Source organism: Sus scrofa, chromosome 14 (assembly GCF_000003025.6).
Source record: "Sus scrofa isolate TJ Tabasco breed Duroc chromosome 14, Sscrofa11.1, whole genome shotgun sequence".
Lineage (NCBI taxonomy): Eukaryota > Metazoa > Chordata > Mammalia > Artiodactyla > Suidae > Sus > Sus scrofa.
In genome coordinates, this window is record NC_010456.5 from 55972467 (window position 1) to 55991698 (window position 19232).

The following is a 19232-nucleotide window of genomic DNA, read 5'->3' on the forward strand; positions in this document are numbered from 1 at the left end:
TGTTATTTTTGTCATCTAAAAAATTTGGTTGATGGGGAGTTTTAAGGATTATTATTTTTGGTAATCAAGCAAACTCTTAGAAAATGTTCTCTAGATGCATTGTAAGGACTTTGTGACATTTCAAAATGTCCTACTTATTGCTTCTAATTCATGTGAGTAGATATTACTCTCGTGCCTCCATAACAATGCCAGTTTATGAGGGTTTTCTTGTTTCTGGTTTTTGAACTGTCTGTACCACTAATTTTGAGTATTAAAGTTTAAATATTATAAGCACAGTACGTTCTGAGAGTGATGTTACGCCAAAGCACATCCATTTGAATGAGGCTTTGACCTCACTAGCAAGATAACAAATAATATTTTGCCTCTTCTCAGGGCAAAATAAATTGGCTACCTTTGTGTTATATGAGGATAGTGCCTTTGCTTTTTTGACACATAGAATAATGTCTTACAGGAGGCACTTAAATTGCCCTCCCCAATATATTTCTCACTTACCTCTTTGCTGATATCATGAACACACTCCTCTCTTGATCTTTCTGAATATGTAGGTCTCTCTCTGGTTAATAAATGTGGTTCTAAAATTTACTTATAAATTTATAAGTTGTTGGAGTTCCCATCATGGCTCAACAGTAACAAACTTGACTAGTATCCATGAAGATGTGGGTTTGATCCCCAGCCTCACTCCGTGGGTTAAGGATCCTGCTTTGCTGTGTGCTGTGGTGTAGGTTGCAGATGTGGCTCATATCTGGTGTGGCTATGGTCAGGCTGGCAGCTGTAGCTCCAGTTTGACCCCTAGCTTAGGAGCTTCCATATGCCGTGGGTGCAGCCCTAAAAAGACAAAAAAAAGAAAAAATATATATATATATATTATATATACATATATATATGTATGACTAAGTCCCTTTGTTGTAGAGCAGAAAATTGGCACAACATTGTAAATAAAATATAATTTTAAAAAAGAAGGGAAAGAAATATGGGTAGCATCCAGAGAATATTTTTGTATTGGGGGGAAGGGGTTCTTTCTTTTTTTTTTTTTGTCTTTTTAGGGCTACACCCGAGGTATGTGGAGGTTCCCAGGCTAGGGGTCTAATCGGAGCTGTAACCGTTGGTTTACACCACAACCACAGCAACGCTAGATCCAAGCTATGTTTGTGACCTACACCACAGCTCATGGCAATGCCAGATCCTTGACCTGCTGAGCAAGGCCAGGGATCGAACCTGCAACCTCATTGTTCCTAGTTGGATCCGTTTCTGCTGCACCACAATGGGAACTCCCTTTTTTTTTTTTTTTAATATGCAAGAATTTTTACAATCCAGTTTTTTAAAAAAAATAGAAAGACAGGTGAAAGATATGCAAATGCCCAATAAATATATACTACTATAAAAATAATTTATTTTCATGAATTTGAAATTTATAGCATAAAGAATTCATGTAATCTCTCTAAACACATAGCGGTTCTCATTACCTTCAAACATTAAGAATGAGCTGCAGACATGATGTCCTGTCGCCCCTAAATACTCCCCAGTGTAATTCCCAAAAGAAAGGACACTCACTCTTCTACTTATCCTGCATTCAACCCTCTAAATCAGGAAGTCAGCATTGGTATGATACTACCATCCTCTTCTCAGACTCCTTTCACATTTTACCAGCCCTCCTAATAAGGTCTCTTTACTTTCTGGTCCATGCACAGTTCAAAAATACATGTAGCATCTGATTATCATGTCTTTTCAGACTGCTTCAGTTTGAAACTCTTTTCCAGTTTTCCTTGTTTTACATCCTTTAGAGTTTTAAGGAATACAAACCTTACATTCTGTAAATCTAATTTTTCTCATTGTCGTTGTCATTCTTGGTAGGTATACCACAGAAAAGATGCACTTTTGTTTTCAGAGTATTGCATCATTCCACCACTGATAGATGACTAGTATTCAGGAATGTGGCAGGGTCCTGTTCTTCAAATCTTTACTTTCAGTTTATTGACTGTATATTGACTGTATAGAATCAGTCACTTTCATGACGGTTGCCAAAAGATGATTTTTTTGTTTCCGTCATTCCCGCTACATTTATTAACATTTTACTATATGGAAGAGCTTTTCTCCTACTTTTTCATTTTTCTCCATTTATTTATTCATCATTTATTTATCATTATGGACTCATGGAAATAAGTTTTACTTGAGTAGGTTATGATTTATTACTATCATAAATTTTTAAAACTGGGTATAATTTATAGTGGAATATACACATCTTAAGTCATTCAGTTTTGACATATGTGTACATCCCAACAAGATAATAGGACAACCAGTATTTATTTTGATGCTGAAAATTTCCCCCATATGGCCAGAAGGAGCCCTTCAAGGTGGCTCCTATGTCCCTTTGAAATGTCCCATCATTCATTGAGCATTTCCTTACTTCTGGCACAAGATGTTTTAGATTCTACCTGTATTTTCCCTGCCAATTTTGAAATTAGCCATTTCTCCAAGGATCCCTGATTCCTTTTAATGTTGGATGGGTTTTAGAAATCAAGCCGCTGGTATGCCTTTTTTTTTTTTTTTTTGGTCTTTTTTTTTGCCATTTCTTCGGCCGCTCCCGCGGCATATGGAGGTTCCCAGGCTAGGGGTTGAATCGGAACTGTAGCTGCCAGCCTATGCCAGAGCCACAGCAACGCGGGATCTGAGCCGTGCCTGCAACTCACACCACAGCTCACGGCAGTGCTGGATCGTTAACCCACTGAGCAAGGGCAGGGATCGAACCCGCAACCTCATGGTTCCTAGTCGGATTCGTTAACCACTGCGCCACGACGGGAACTCCTGGTATGCTTTTTGTTACTGGGCTGTTAGTTGTTTTTAGTGGACAGAATTAGGAAAATATATGGATGTATATATGAACACACACAGTGATGTACACAAAAAATATGTATGCGTGTACACTGTATGCACATATATATCTACAACTACTTGTTCATTTGTGGGTATATATGTATGTATATATACACCATATTTCTAATTCCAGTCCAATACCATAGATTTCTTTTTAGCCTTTCCCCTTCCTTCCCTTTAAATTTCTTCATCAGTGAGAAACATGGTCCCTGCTATCCTTGGCATATTGAATTATTTGATCATTCAGTTTACTTGTTTGGTCGCTATAACACATCTTCCAACCACACTGCCCATTTCCTCTGTCTCTACTTAGCTCCCACCACATCCTCAGCCACAGAACTTGCCTGTGCTTCCACATGGCTCCAGCCTCCTCCTCGCCACCTTGCACTCTCAGCATCTGTCCCATACTTCCTGTCCCCAGCCCTGACCTGCTGCTACTCCATATCCTTAGAACCACATGAAGAGGAGGAGAGGAAATGGCTCCATAGCAGATTTTAAAGTTAGATTTCATAGTTTTATTTATTTCTTCAGTGTACTCATTATTTGGTATGTCCTAAAAAATTATGCCTTTTATTTTTAAATTTTGCTTTAAGATTATATACTCTTGATGTATAGATGTGTTTTTTCATTCATTTGTCTACTGCAGTTATTTCTGTTATTATTTTAATGTCTCTATATATGAAAAGCTTGTTTTCATAGATTTATTGTCACATTGTGTTTAAATACATTTATTTACTGAGAGTTTTAGCATTCAGCTCAATGTCTTGTTTTTTTTTGTTCCTTGCCTGCTTTGGGCACTGCCTTAGTAACCACTTTGAATGCTTACTCTTTAAAAATCTACCTCAATAAAATGTCATCTTGCATGTTTTGCTTTTTAAAAAATTGATCTTGAATAACTGAATATTTCCTAGGCAGTGTCGACATTAGTCATTTGGAGAATGGATTCAGCTGCTGTCTTTCTAAAACATAGATTTGGTGTATTGTAGCCCAAGGCACGTTAGAGATTACTGTTGATTCATTTGGATACTTATTTATTTCCATGATATTTTGGCTTCTTCAAGGATTATTTTTCAGCAGTAGCTAATTTAAAAATTGCTTATGCTTTTTAGTGTTCCCATGAAATTTTGTGATTTTTAGGTGCCAGCTAGGACATTTGGTAGATTGACTAGAAAAATAATTGTTTCAGCATTGTTCAGATAACTAACTGTGAGGTAGCTGTTGCCTTGACAACTGGAAAACTGTTCTGTTTGCTAAACAAAGGGATGGTAACTTAGTAGTTTAATTTCCTTTTTGGCGTGGAGGTGCTATGTAAAAACATTTTATTTTAGCTTCTGAGATGGTCTGTATTTTTGACCAAAATCAGAGAAGCAGAACAAAAACAGAAGGTGGTAAGAGTTTTTTTCTGGTGATATACATGTACACCTAACAGGGTTGGTATTAGTCAGAGGAATCTTAGTAGATGTGCTGACATGATTCTTTGTATATCTCTGCATTGGATCAAAGTTCAGTAGCCTCATGTTGCTGTGAGCTGTGGTGTAGGTCATAGATGTGGCTGGGATCCAGTGTTGCTAAAGACCCCCCCCCAAAAAAAAAAGTACAGTAGCTTCAAAATAGGTGTGTAATCTTGGTTGTTCTTCTGCCACGCTAAAGGACTGTGGTAGACTTTATAGAGTATCTCCACAAGTACTTAACTTCTCTTGCTACTAGAATTCAACATGATTAAAATGACTGGCCAGTGGGTACCTGCTGTATGGGACAGGGAACTCTACCCAGTATTCTGTGATGATCTACATGGGAAAAGAATATGAAAAAGAATGGAAGTGTGTGGAGTGTCCCCTGTGACACAGTGGGTTAAGAATCTGACTGCAGCAGCCCAGGACACTGTGGAGGCTGCGGGTTCGATCTCTAGCCTGGCACAGTGGGTTAAACGATCTGGTGTTGCCTCAGCTGCAGCTCCGATTTGATCGCAGGCCCCAGGTTTCATATGCTGCAGGTGTGGCCATTAAAAAAAAAATGGATGTGTGTATATGTATAACTGAATCATCATTATTATTACACAGCAGAAATTATCACAGCAGTGTATGTCTGCTGTATTTCAGTAAAACTTTAAAAAATGAAAAAATCATGATTACTGTATTTCTGAATTGAATAAGGGGATAATTTTTTTTTTTTTGCTTTTTTTTTTTCCTGGGCCACACCCACGGCATATGGAAGTTCCCAGGCTAGGGGTCAAATCAGAGCTACAGCTGCTGGCCTACACCACAGCCACAGCAACGTGGGATCCAAGCTGCGTCTGTGATCTGCACCACAGCTCATGGCAACACTGGATCCTTAACCCACTGAGCAAGCCAGGAATTGAACGTGCATCCTCATGGTTTCTAGTAGGGTTCATTAAGCGATGAGCCATGAAGGGAACTCCTGAATAAGGGGGATAATATTAACACCCCTCCACCCCCATATACACCATTATAGTGGCATCTGTTCTGTTTATGTGGGATATCTTTAGTATAGGACCTAAAATTTTTTTAAACTCACAGTTGTGCCCCAGATTATTGAGTAATAATAACAGCCATTTATTGTTACTATTGTTTCATTTGGTATTACATGCTGGGTCCTATTCTAATAAATACTTTACATGTAGCATTTCGGTCTTCCCCCTGAGATAGTCAATGTTTTTATTATATCTAGAGGCAAGATCTTCTGACTACTAAGTGGTAGATTTGAACCTAAGAATCTAAATCAAGAGCCTGTGGCTGGTGTCTCCTGCACTCAGGAGTTGGGGGTGTCTTACCAACCCATTGACCCCTCCCCCAGCAGCACCCCAGCACCCCAGCTCCTTCAGTCAGAAGTGTCTCGTTGACATTGGGCTTGGTGCTTTCTTCCCCTTTCAGACTTGCATTTAATGACTGACTTTGAAATGTTCCTTAGTATGCATTTTTAAAAGAAGGAAAATAAAAGGAATGGCAAATAATACATGCCAATTGTAAAAAAAAAAAAAAAAAAAAAAAAAAAAGAACCTTTAAAAAAAAAACAGAACAGGAAGACATGGAGTTCACATTGTGGCTAAGCAGAAATGAATCTATTATCCAAGAAGATACAGGTTTGATCCCTGGCCTTGTTCAGTGGGTCAGGGGGGTCTGGCGTTGCCATGAGCTGTGGTGTAGGTCGCAGATAGGACTTGGATGCTGCTTTGCTGTGGCTGTGGCATGGGCTGGCAGCTCCAGCTCTGAAATGACCCCCTAGCTTGGGAACTTCCATGTGCAGCAGGTGTGGCCCTAAAAAGCGAAAACAAAACAAAACACAAAAACAGGAAGACGTAATTTGAATAAGATATTTACGTATACATACCCCTCCATTTCACCCTCTTTCTCATAGGTTAATAAAACAGTTGTTTTTTATCTTTAATATGCATGCTTCTTCTGTGTGTGTGTGTATGTGTGTGTGTGTGTTTATAAAACATATATCTTTGAATATTTCTCCATTTCTAGAAGTAGAAAAAGTAAAGACATAAAGACGTATTACCAATTATCCTATAATATGTTCTCATTAGCTTTAATGCTGAGAAATATTATGTTCTGAGAAATATTGATATTAGTTGAAAAAGTGAGAAAAGTGGTTTGACTTTCACTTTGCACTTATGATGCGATAATTTAAAATGAAGTTTTGCCTCTCCCATTTTAAAAAGAAAAAAGGAAGATGTGACATCTGAATTTACATTGCTGTAATGACTTGTTTGCCCACACTGAGTGTTTCGTAATTATAATTGTGAATAGCTAAATACCTCTGGCATCATAATTGAGTACTTTCTAATATGGACCCACCCTATTTTCTTGATGTGGAAACTGAAGTTTAGAGTGGTTCCGTGGCCTATAAAAATTCATCTAGTGGGAGTTCCCATCGTGGCACAGTGGTTAACGAATCCGACTAGGAACCGAGAGATTGCGGGTTTGATCCCTGGCCTTGCTCAGTGGGTTAAGAATCTGGCGTGGCTGTGAGCTCTGGTGTAGGTTGCAGACGTGCAGCTCCAATCCCGAGTTGCTGTGGCTCTGGTGTAGGCCGGCGGCTATAGCTCCTATTCAACGCCTAGTCTGGGAACCTCCAAACCTCCATATGCTGCAGAAAGCAGCCCTAGAAAAGGCAAAAAGCCAAAAAAAAAAAAAAAAAAAAAAAAAAAAAAAAAAAAATTCATCTAGTTAGCATAAGGAATAGAGCTAGGATTAAGACCTAGTCTTTCTGCTTTGAAAGCCTTTGCTATTAGTCTCACATTCTAGTAATGATAGAGCGATAATTTTATGGCCTACTAAAATTACATATACAAATCTGATTGTGTAGCTTGTGCGTTTCATTTGTTTTTCTGTAGAAATTCTCATTCAAACTTTGGTTAGCATAGTTTCACTTCTACACAGTTATGTCTCAGAGTATCCCATTCTGACCATTTTTATAACCCTAATCCTTTGACATAGGTTTGTTAAATGTATGTAGAATCCACATTATTTTACTTATCTAATGATGAGAATTTTGGAATAATAACTTAACTAGGATGATTTAAAAAAGGGGGGGGGAGGCCAAAACGTAGATCTTTGCTTTTCCTGTGCTGTTTTAAACAAATGAACACTGCTCTAACAATGTATTTAGCAGGTTTTCTTTAGACTTTGGCTTTCCTTTTAAAGTATTTTTCTAATAGATATTTTCTTTATATACTTGGCTAATTGCTTTTCATGTGTTTCCACTTGAAGGAAGGAAAATATTACCCTTCAAAATAATAATTTGCCCTCACTATATTTGAGGTAATTATTATTCTTTTCTGTCAACATGGATTTTCATGTCAGTAAGGATGTGGGATGGACTTCTTTGGGGTGGGGATCCCCTTTCTCAAATTCAAGTTGAATAAATCTGCTCAATAATATAGTTTGCTGTGGTTGGAATGTTGCCAGTGTTTGACATGAATATTAATGAAAAGAATATGTAAATGGGTTTCTGTATACTAGTAGTCTAAATATATCACTATTCTCTTCCCCCCCTTTTTTTGTTCAGAACTCTTTATAATAAAAATGTCTAAAAAGCTTGTCACTTCTTAAATAATTATTTGTTCCTGAGTAGGCAACTTTTAGATGCTCTCTTATCTCTTCTACATTTCACAATTTCTGGTTCCTCATTAGTTTTAATTTATTTGACTATGCTATTTGTCTATAAAAATAAAATTTTACTAACAAGGCAGGAAGTGTTAGTGGGAGAAGTTGCAAGTTTTGAAGAGTCATGAGCTTTATGGTCATGAAAAGTGCCCCACCATTTGGGCTTTTCTAGCCCTAACACATAATAACCAATTGAACAAGGTGGAATAATGTCTTTTTGAAATTTTCCTAAAATTCCTAGGTGAAGTACATTAAGTCCCTTTCATAGTATTGCTAAAATAGACCACTAGGTTTTCTAGAATTTAATCAGAATTTTGACCAAGGAAAATGACATTTTAAGAGGGACAAGGCATAAAGTAGAAGTGCATTTATTAACTTTAAGTGCAGGAACAGTATAGAGTTATCAAATTATAGTTGATTAATGATACCAAGTTTTAAAACAGCAGTCCAGAAATGATTATCTTTCTATGAAGGTACACGTCTGTTATGATGTAAATGAATTGAAATATAGGTATTTTCCTAAATAGTTTTAGGAAATAATATACTTGATATGTTTTGAGGGTTTTTTTAAAAATACTTTTCATGAAATACATAGAATGTGAGGCAAATGGCCATTGAGGAGAGTGTTCAGATATTTGTAGTTGTAGCATCCTTGTTTTGGTTTGTGATACCTTCCCACCTTTAAAAGTGTTATTAAAATTATTTGATATACTTACGGTTACTTTTGTTCTGGCTTTGGAATTTTTTTTTTTTTTAGAGGTCTCATCTAGTAGGGTGAATTTATTTCAAAATCCAAATGAGATTGATATTTTCGTTATTTATTGCTGTGTAATAGCATTTTCTACCTTACGGTCCATTTAATTTCTACAGGATGTTAATAGATGTTCATTTTTTTAAAAAGGGTTCTTTGGACAAATAGACTGGGAAATGATGAAGCAGAGTAGGAATTCATTCGGTAAACTGATTTTCCCAAACCTCCAACTCCTTTTTTTCCTGGTAGAGCATCTTGATTTTTTTTTTTTTTTTCTTAATGGCTGCACGGGTGGCATATGGGCATTCCTGGGCCAGGGTTTGAATCCGAGCTGTAGCTATGAACATGTCAGAACCTTTAACCCACTGAGCCTGCATCCTGGCGCTGCAGAGACGCCACTGATCCCATTGTACCATAGCAGGAACTCCTGGTAGAGCATCTTGAGATATTAGTATTTCTTGTAAAACACTTTGGGAAAAGTTACTTATATAATCTTTCTTTGGCTTTGGAGTTGATTAATGTAAGTAGAATTCCTGTGGAACAGAAATAGATCCTGTGGCAAAAAGCACCTGATTCTAAAAAGAACAGCTAGTTTAGGACTATTAAAAAATTAGGAGTTCCTGTTGTGGCTCAGTGGTAACAAACCCTACTGGTATCCATGAGGAGCAAGTTCGATCCCTGGCCCCACTCAGTGGGTTATGGATCCAGTGTTGCTGTGAGCTGCAGTGTACGTCACAGATGTGGCTCAGATCTAGCGCTGCTGTGGCTGTGGTGTAGGTCGGCAGCTGTGGCTCCAATTCAACCCCTAGCCTGGCAACTTCTATAAGCCACAGGTTCGGCCCTAAAAAGACCAAAAAAAAAAAAAAAAAAAAATTAAATCACAGGTGAGGAAACTTAAAATAATATTTATTGTAGATGGGAAATAAACAGCATTTTGGACATTTTGGCTTATTTGTACTTGAGATTTTTTTCAAATTGAATTTCTTTTTGTTATTACTCAATGAATTTTATTACACTTATAGTTGTACAACAATCATCACAACCAAATTTTATAGCATTTCCATCCCAAACCCTCAGTGCTTCCCCCCCACCCCCCAACTTGTCTCCTTTGGAAACCATAAGTTTTTCAAAGTCTGTGATCAGTATCTCTTCTGCAAAGTTCATTGTGTCTTTTTTTAGATTCCACATGTAAGAGATAGCATTTAATGTTGGTGTCATTGTCTGAGTGACTTCACTTAGCATGATAATTTCTAGGTCCATCTATGTTGCTAAGAATGCCAGTATTTCGTTTCTTTTAATGGCTGAGTAATATTCCATTGTGTATATGTACCACATCTTCTTGATCCACTCGTCTTTTGATGGGCATTTAGGTGTTTCCAGGTTTTGGCTCTTGTATATAGTGCTTCAGTGAGCATTGGAGTACATGTGTCTTTTTGAGTCATGGTTTTCTCTGGATAGATGCCCAGGAGTGGGATTGTTGGATCAAATGGTAATTCTATTTTTTTTTTTTTTCTGAGGAATCTCCACACTGTTTTCCATAGTGGTTGCACCAAATTACATTCCCACCAACAGTGTAATAGGGTTCCCTTTTCTCCGCACCCTCTCCAGCACTTATGTTTGTAGACTTTTTGACAATGGCCATTCTGGCTGGTGTAAGGTGGTTCCTCATAGTGGTTTTGATTTGCATTTCTCTAATGATGAGTGATGTTGAACATCTTTTCACGTGTTTTTTGACCATCTGTATGTCTTCTTTGGAGCATTGTCTGTTTAGATCTGCCCATTTTTTGATGGGGTTGTTTGTGTTTTTTGGTACTGAGCTGCAGAAGGTATTTATAAATTTTGGAGGTGAATCCCTTGTCAGTCGATTCATTTGCAAATATTTTCTCCCATTCTGTGGGTTGTCTTTTCATTTTGTTTAGGGTTTCCTTGGCTGTGCAGAAACTTTTAAGTTTAATTAAGTCCCATTTGTTTATTTTTGTTTTTGTTGTCATTAAGAGGTGGATCTGAGAAGATGTTGCTGTCTGTCGTTTATGTCAGAGAGTGTTTGGCCTATGTTTTCCTCTAAGAGTTTTATAGTGTCTGGTCTTATATCTAGGTCTTTAATCCATTTTGAGTTTATTTTTGTGTATGGTGTTAGGGAGTGTTCTAATTTCATTCTTTTATATGTGTCTGTCCAGTTTTCCCAGTACCACTTATTGAACAGGCTGTTTTTTCTCCGTTGTATATTCTTGCCTCCTTTGTCATAGATTAGTTCCCTGTAGGTGTGTGGGTTTATTTCTGGGCTTTCTATCCTGTTGCACTGATCTATATTTCTGTCTTTGTGCCAGTACCATACAGTTTTGATGACTATAGCTTTGTAGTATAGTCTGAAGTCCGGGAGCCTGATTCCTCCAGCTCCATTTTTCTTTTTCAGGATGTCTTTGGCTATTCTGGGTCTTTTGTGCATCCAAACAAACTTTGAAATATTTTGTTCGAGTTCTGTGAAAAATGTCCTTGGTAATTTGATAGGAATTGCATTGAATCTGTAGATTGCCTTGGGTAGTATAGTCATTTTGATAATATTAACTCTTCCAATCCAAGAGCATGGTATGTGTTTCCATCTATTTGTGTCATCTTTGATTTGTTTCATCAGTGTCTTATAGTTTTCAGAGTACAGGTCTTTTGTCTATTTAGGTAGGTTTATTCCTAAGTATTTTATTCTTTTGGATGCAGTGGTAAACGGGATTGTTTCCCTAATTTCACTTTCTGATCTTTCATGGTTAGTATATAGAAATGCAGTCAATTTTTGTGTATTAATTTTGTATCCTGCGACTTTGACAAATTTCTGGATGAGCTGTAACAGTTTTCTGTTAGAGTCTTTAGGATTCTCTAGGTAGTATCATGTCATCTGCAAATAGTGATAGTTTTACTTCTTCCTTTCCAATTTGGGTTCCTTTTATTTCTTTTTCTTCTCTGATTGCTGTGGCTAGAACTTCCAAAACTATGTTGAATGATAGTGGTGAGAGCAGACATCCTTGTCTTGTTCTTGATTTCAGTGGGAATTCTTTCAGCTTTTCACTATTGAGAATGATGTCAGCTCTGGGTTTGTCATATATGGCCTTAATTGTATTGAGGCAGGTTCCTTCTATGTCCACTTTCTGAAGGGTATTTATCAGAAATGCGTGTTGGATTTTGTCAAAGGCTTTTTCTGCAACAAATTGAATTTTTTCATGTAGTTTTCACCAGTAATCTGACTACATGTAGTTTTCCCACCCCCTTTTATGCTGTTATACCTTAGAATTGTTTAGAAAGGGATATAACAAAGGTGTTCTGAATTTGGGTGGCTGCCAAGATAAAGCCTCAATGTTAAAAGAAAATTTCTTAGCTGAGCTTTAAGGACCTGCCTTTTCTTTCAGTGGGTCATTTAGTAAAAAAAAATATTTGAATGGGTGGATGGAGGGGTGGATGAATTGATAGACTGGTGATTGAGCTAATTCATATCTTGGACCATATGTATTTTATATAGAGAAAAAAGGTGCCTTTGCATTTTATATAGTGTTCAGTTTAGAACATTTAAGTAGGCATTTTTTCTATTCTTGTCCACCATGGCTTATCACAGGATGAATACATTAGGACCTTGTTGTTTGTATTTTACTTATTTTTAAGTTAGATTATTTTATAGATTGTTCTTATTAATAATACTTTCATCTATTATAACTTTTCTAGCTATAACAGGATTAGAACTGCCATTCTGAGGTGTGATTGTGGGAAAGAATTAGAGAGTTTAAATCTAATTATATTTGTTTGCATTTTTAGGCCCTTGATGAACCTCCCTATTTGACAGTGGGCACTGATGTGAGTGCTAAATACAGAGGAGCCTTTTGTGAAGCCAAGATCAAGACGGCAAAACGACTAGTCAAAGTCAAGGTATAGTATATGTAGATTGTATAGGTTACATGTTTAGTACCTGATATTTTAACTTTTCTGGGTGAATATACTTAAGAATTTTTTTCTTCTGCAAGATGATTGTAGTTTCTAGGAGTGATGATTATAAAGATACCTAAAAACAAAGCATTACTTGTGATTTTGAGGTATTCTAATTAGAATGAAATTAGATGATCATAGTTGGTATTTGAATACCATTTTACTACAGACTTGGTATTATTTATGTTGTTAGCCTTTTAGATATGGAAGAGCCCTTAGAAGTCATATAGTTTAATTCCTTAATTTTAAGAAAAATGAGGCTCAATAAAGGGTTAGTGATTTCTTCCAAGGCCATTATAACAAATTAGTGGCAGAATGGGAATTACTGTAGTACATCAATTTTAAGCCCCCCTCCCCATTTTAACCATGAAAGATGTGATTTATAATTGATGATAGTAGATCTGAGTGTTCATTCCTTATCCTCTACTTTTCTTGAAAAATCTTTCTAAAAATCTGTGTTTTGTCCAGATAATGCAGGAAAAGAAAGGTAGTTGCTTACGTTTTAGTAAATTATTAGTGTTGAAAAATATTGGACAAGTGAGATATTTTAAGGTAGATCTTTATTCATTTGTTAATTATTTATTGAGTGGCAAACTGTACAGGGTACTCAGGCGAAAAGGATGGCGATATGAGAATAACCTGATATCTGTTTTCAAGGGATTTATAATCCAGATACCTGTAAAACATTGGTTTGAACATCACCAGTTAAATAGGCCATAGAGGTTTTGTACTTCCAAAGGAGTGTATCAGTGTCCTTCTGGAGCTTTTCTTATGCTTGTATGCCCAGATTCCTTCCTTATTCACGGATAATGAAGAAAGCTTCCTGGATGATTCTAATTTAGACTGCTAGTTAAGAACCATTGTGATGAGCCCTTTAAATTAACCCTAAGCCTGTAGGATGCTAGTCCTGCCTTCCTTCCCTGCCACCATATCCTACCTTCAGTTTTCGCATGCTGAGTGCCGTGAAGTCTTGTGATGTGATTATCTTACAGTGCTCCTATAGTGGCATTTCCTGTTCAGATTTAACACACTGGTGTTCCCCGAGCACCTTTTTTTTTTTTTTTTTTTTTTTTTTGCCATTACTATCTTAGAGATGAAGAGGAAGCTTTTAATCAGTTTTCTCACTCTTTGAGACAGAGCTACTGCTAACATATGTAACAGCTTAGTGTGAATTAAGACAAAATCCCTCCCTTATGGTGGAGACCCTTCTTGGCAGAGCTTGAACTGCAGATAAGCACATTTGTGCTGGTTAGAAAGGTGTTCCTTTGGGCAGGAGCAGTGTTACATATCCATGCTTCCTTGGATTTTATCCCGATTTGTGATCTCAGCTGGATGTCCCTGTATCTTGAATGAACCAGCTCAATGATACATAGCAGTCCTGACATTTCTTGCTATCAATGAGAGGAAGAAAACTGTTAGTCTCTACTGCTTCTGCTGATAGCACAGACTACCACCTGGTACCTTGTGTCTTATAACTAGTGGCTACCTAAAATTTCTTGCCAGTTTCTTTTGCTGCTCCAAAAATCTGCTTATCATTCCAAGCTAATGATTTTGTCAACAGATACGGTAGTGTATTTTTGTACCAGTTTAATTTGTTTACGATTCAGAATAAACATAATTTTCAATAATTTGGTGATACACTTCTTCCCTGTCAGTTTTCATTTATTGAGCATTTACTTTGTGCTAAGCACTATATCAGGTATTGAAACTCTAGTTAAGGTCTGATCTCTGTTTTTTTGTGTGTGGGGGAGTGGCACCTGTGACATGTGGAAGTTCCCAGACCAGGAATCAAACCCACTAGTCTCCATTCTTATGGCTTACGGTTTAAGTGAAAGACATATCTGAGCACATAATTTAAATAAAGTATAGTAGTGCTTTTGTATGAGACAGAAATGTCTGGGATGCTCTTGAGTAGAAGACTTATGTCGTAGCTGGTTTGTGAACCTATTACCTAAGCTGATTACCTCACATATCTGATAAAACTATGGTAGGAACTCTTGCTTTGTATTGGGAAAACATCCTTTTTTGTACTGACTACCGAAGCTATATCTTTTTTTTTTTTAAACCAACCAATTAAACGTTTAAACTTGATTCTTTTATTTTAACTTACCTTACATCTGGTTTCTTATTCTCTGATTTCTATATTGATACAAAGAGTAAAGTTCTGGATCTAGATGGCCTGAGTTTGCATCTCAGCTCAACCGCATATTAGTTCTATGATTATGAACCAGTTACTTGCACTTTCTGTTCCTCAGTTTTCTTTGTTAACAAATGGGAATAGTCATACCTGCCTAATAAGGTTGTTGCGAAGATCATATAGTTGATGCTTGGCTCTCAGTAAATGTTTGTTGCCACTGCTTATTATTAAGCCAGGCTTTCACAGGGTGGTAGAATACCTAATAGCCTAAGATTGCCACCTCTTTTTTCCTCATGTTTTAGGAAAATAAATTTTACAATTAAACTAATAACCAGTAGCTTTGAATAAAATATGATATGTAAAACATCAAGTAAGTTAGTCTGGAAAGTTGTCTGTTAAATAATAAAATTTTCAGTTAATCTACTTAGGGATTGAGATTTTTGTATAAACTAAGCAGCTGTTTGTTTAGATTATTTGTAATAAAAATGAATTCATGCATTAATGAGCTTGTGTTACTTTATTTATTTATTTATTTTTGGTGGCTAATTAAATTTATAATCTCTAGGTAACATTTAGGCATGATTCTTCAACAGTGGAAGTTCAGGATGACCACATTAAGGGTCCACTAAAGGTAATTCATTTGTTTATTCATTATCAATTCTAATGCTTCAGTGGGAAACACTGGTTGTGCTTGGTCTTTTAAAAAACTCACTGGTTACTTTGCTTTTGAGTTGATGAATATGTAATTCTCTCTAAGTATACTAATAGAAAAAGTAGACTTTATGTTTAATAAAACCTGATATGACAGCAAAACCTAACTGTCCAGAAACGAAATAAACATCAGGGGACCATTGATTGCTTATTATTTACTCATCTGATTGGGTCCCATCTTTTTTTCACTTACTGAAAGGGTAGAATTTCCAGAATTAATAGATGATGAAGTGAATTAGGGATCAAGTGGTATAAATTCCATGATGATGTGAAAAGTGAAAAACAACAACAACAAATGAACACAACAAATCCTCAGAGTTTTTAATTCTTTGAAGCATCTGCTAGCCTATGAAAACTTTTTAAAGAGTCACCAGGCAGTTATAAGTGATACACACGTTCTTACATACGGATGATTTTATTTCTTCGCATGAGTTTTTTCTTCATTGGCCAGTGAATTAAATGCAGCTTTACTTTCCACTAGTGAGCAAGCTGATAGGAATGTGTGGGTAGTCAGCCACTGTGTGCTGTTTGTCCCTTTTGAATGTCTGAAATGTACATTGGCCTGGCTGGATTAATTTTAAGAAATGCTAACAGATCTGAAGAGATGTTTATAGATGCAAGAGAAAAATCCTTTCCTAATGAAGCTGTACTTTTCAGGTAATTAGTTAGATGTATGTATCTGCCAGTTGTGTTTATGGTTGATTTGAAAACTTTTAATTGGATCCTTAGGACGTTAGTACCTTGAATATATAATAGGTACTATGAAGGACTAAAACTTATGTTTTTAATCTTGCCTTGTAAAAATTATTTTCCATTCTTTCTGCTTGGTAGATGCCATCTTTAATGTTACTTGTACGTGTATACCACTTGTAAGGACAAAAGGACAAAAACATGCACATGTATAATTTAGCACTTAGTATATGCTAGTACTGTGCAAAGTCCTCTGCACATATTATCTTCTATAATTTACAGAAGAGGAAACTGAAGGGAGGTGGGACTTAAAGTAATCTGGCTAAGGTCTTATAGCCAGTAATGGCAGAATCAAAATTCTGATGGACTCACAGCCTGTAATTAAAGCATTGTACCCTTTGGATGATAAGAACACACGTCTTCATGCCTTATTTGTGTTTTTGCCTTATACGCAAGCTAACATAGCTCTTCAGTGCCCTACCACCCTATTTACCTGGCACAGGCTAGCTGATACCAAGTACAAAAAATGTTCAGCTTTGAAAGGATAGGAAAGATAGTTACTTTGTATCCTCAAGCCGTTCTTCTCTTCTGTTTCTCCAGCCTCTTTGGTTTTGGCAGAGTTGGTTTATTTTGCTTGTTTGGTTTTTATTTTATTAAAATGATATATTAGGGCTTAAGGCTATTTTGCTTTTGACACAGGCAAGTATATTAAATTTTGGTCTCAACATTGTTAAAGTATTTCTCTTGTCTATAGATTTTTTTTTTTTTTTTGGATATAGATTTTGAATTGTTCCCTAATATACTTAGTAGCTTTCTGTCAGCTGATATTTGGATAGATGTATCATCATTTGGATAAATGTTTCTCCTTGAGGAGATTAACTTCCTTCCCAAAGTGGTGGTCATTTGATCTCAATGTAATTTTAGTGAGTTCACATGAAAATAATACTAGACCAGTTAAGTATTCAATCTAAAAAATTGGACTGTGTATTTGATTGTAGACACTCAATGAAAGTTCTTTCAGTTCTTCAGAATTTCTTTCCCTCTTTTGGGCATGTGTAGGACTGACAGTCTCTTCTCTGAACAGGTTTTTTTTTTTTATCACTATAAAGGCCAATATATTTTATTTTTATTGATATGTAATTGACCTATAATATTATTATTAGTGTCAGGTGTTCAGCATAATGATTCAACATTTGTACACATTGCAAAAGGATTACCATGTTAAGTTAGTTAACATCCATTACCATACATGGTTGCAAATTTTTTTTTTCTTGTGATGAGGACATTTAAGATTTACCCTTTATGGAGTTCCCGTCGTGGCACAGTGGAAATGAATCCAAATAGGAACTATGAGGTTGAGGGTTCAATCCCTGGCCTCTCTCAGTGGGTTAAGGATCCGGTGTTTCTGTGAGCTGTGGTGTAGGTTGCAGACTTGGCTCAGATTCCATGTTGCTGTGGCTGTGGCATAGGCCAGCAGCTACAGCTCCGATTCAACCCTTAGCCTGGGAACCTCTATATGCTGCAGGTGTGGCCCCAAAAAGACAAAAAGAAAAAAGAAAAAAAATTACAAAAAAAGATTTACCCTCTTACCAATTTTCAAATATTCAGTACATTATTATTGACTGGAATACAATAAGGTCACGCTGCTGTACATTACATACCCATGATTTATTTATTTTATAACTAGAAGTTTGTACCTCTTGACCCCCTTTATCCGTTTTGTCCACTTCCACTTCTTTCCCCACTCTGGCAATAACCAGTCTGTTCTTTGTGCCTGTGAGCTTGGTTTTTTGTTTGTTTTTTAGACACCATGTATAAGTTGTATCATATGGTATTTGTCTGTTTCACTTATTTCACTTAGCTTAATGCTCCCCAGGTCTATCTATGTTGTTGCAAATGGCAAGATTTTATTTTTTTTATGGCTGGATTATATGCATGCACACATGTATCTTTATGCATTCATTCATCAATGGATATTCAGATCATTTTCATATCTTCACTATTGTAAATAGTCATGCAGCCAACTTGGAGGTGCATATATCCTTTTAAATTAGTGTTTTCATTTCCTTCAGATAAATACCCAGAAGTGAAATTGCTGGATCATATGGTAGTTCTGTTTTTAATTTTTTGAAGCCCCCTCTGTACTGTTTTCTATAGTGTCTGTATCAATTTACGTTCCCACCAACGTTGCACGAGGGTTTCCTTTATTCCACATCCTGGCCAACAATTTTATTTCTTGTCCTTTTTTTTGCCGCCCCACAGCATATAGAGTTCCTGGGCCAGGGATCAGATCCAGGCTGCAGTTGAGATCTAAGCTGAGGCTGCAGCAACCCCAGATCCTTAACCCGCTGTGCGGGGCTGGGAATAGAACCTCCGTCCTAGCGCTCCCAAGACACTGCCCATACCATTGCACCAGAGCAAGAACTCCTGTTTCTTATCTTTTTGATAATAAGCCATTCTAATAGGTGTCAGGAAATAGCTCATTGTGAATTTGATTTGCATTTCCCTCATGATACTGAGCATCTTTCCATGTACCTGTTTATTATCTGTATGTCTTTTTTGAAAATATGCCTATTCAGATTTTCTGGTTGTTTTTTAATTAGGTTTTTTGTTTTTTTGATAATTGAGTTTGTGAGCTGTTTATATATTTTGAATATTAACCCCTTGTTAGCCGCCTCATTTGCTGATATTTTCTACAATTCAGTAGGTTCTCTTTTTATTTTGTTGATGGTTTCCTTTGCTGTGGAAAAGCTTTGGAGTTTAATTAGTTCTCATTTGTTTGCTTTTGCTTTGGTTTCCTTTGCCTTAGAAGACATGCAAAAAAAGTACTGCTACAATTTATGTCAAAGAGTATTCTGTTTTTTTCTAGGAATTTTATGGTTTCTGGTCTTTAAGACTTTAATCCCATTTTTAGTTTATTTTTTATATGCAGTGTGAGAACCTTTGCCCATTTTTCAGTTGGCTTCTTTGATTTTTT

The 19232-nt window shown here is 36.5% G+C and overlaps 1 protein-coding gene across 6 annotated transcripts in view; it reads left to right on the plus strand.

Moving 5' to 3' along the window:
• The window catches only part of ARID4B (AT-rich interaction domain 4B), a 157877-nt gene that overhangs the window by 48134 nt on the left and 90511 nt on the right, over window positions 1-19232 (plus strand). For all 6 annotated transcript variants that reach the window (XR_002338970.1, XR_002338969.1, XM_021074399.1 and 3 more), the window contains exons 3-4: window positions 12550-12660; window positions 15420-15485. Coding sequence is in view for 4 of the 6 variants with exons in the window: in XM_021074399.1 (XP_020930058.1) it covers window positions 12550-12660; window positions 15420-15485 (177 nt within the window). In the remaining 2 variants the exon portion in view is untranslated. The remainder of the gene's footprint in view (window positions 1-12549; window positions 12661-15419; window positions 15486-19232) is intronic.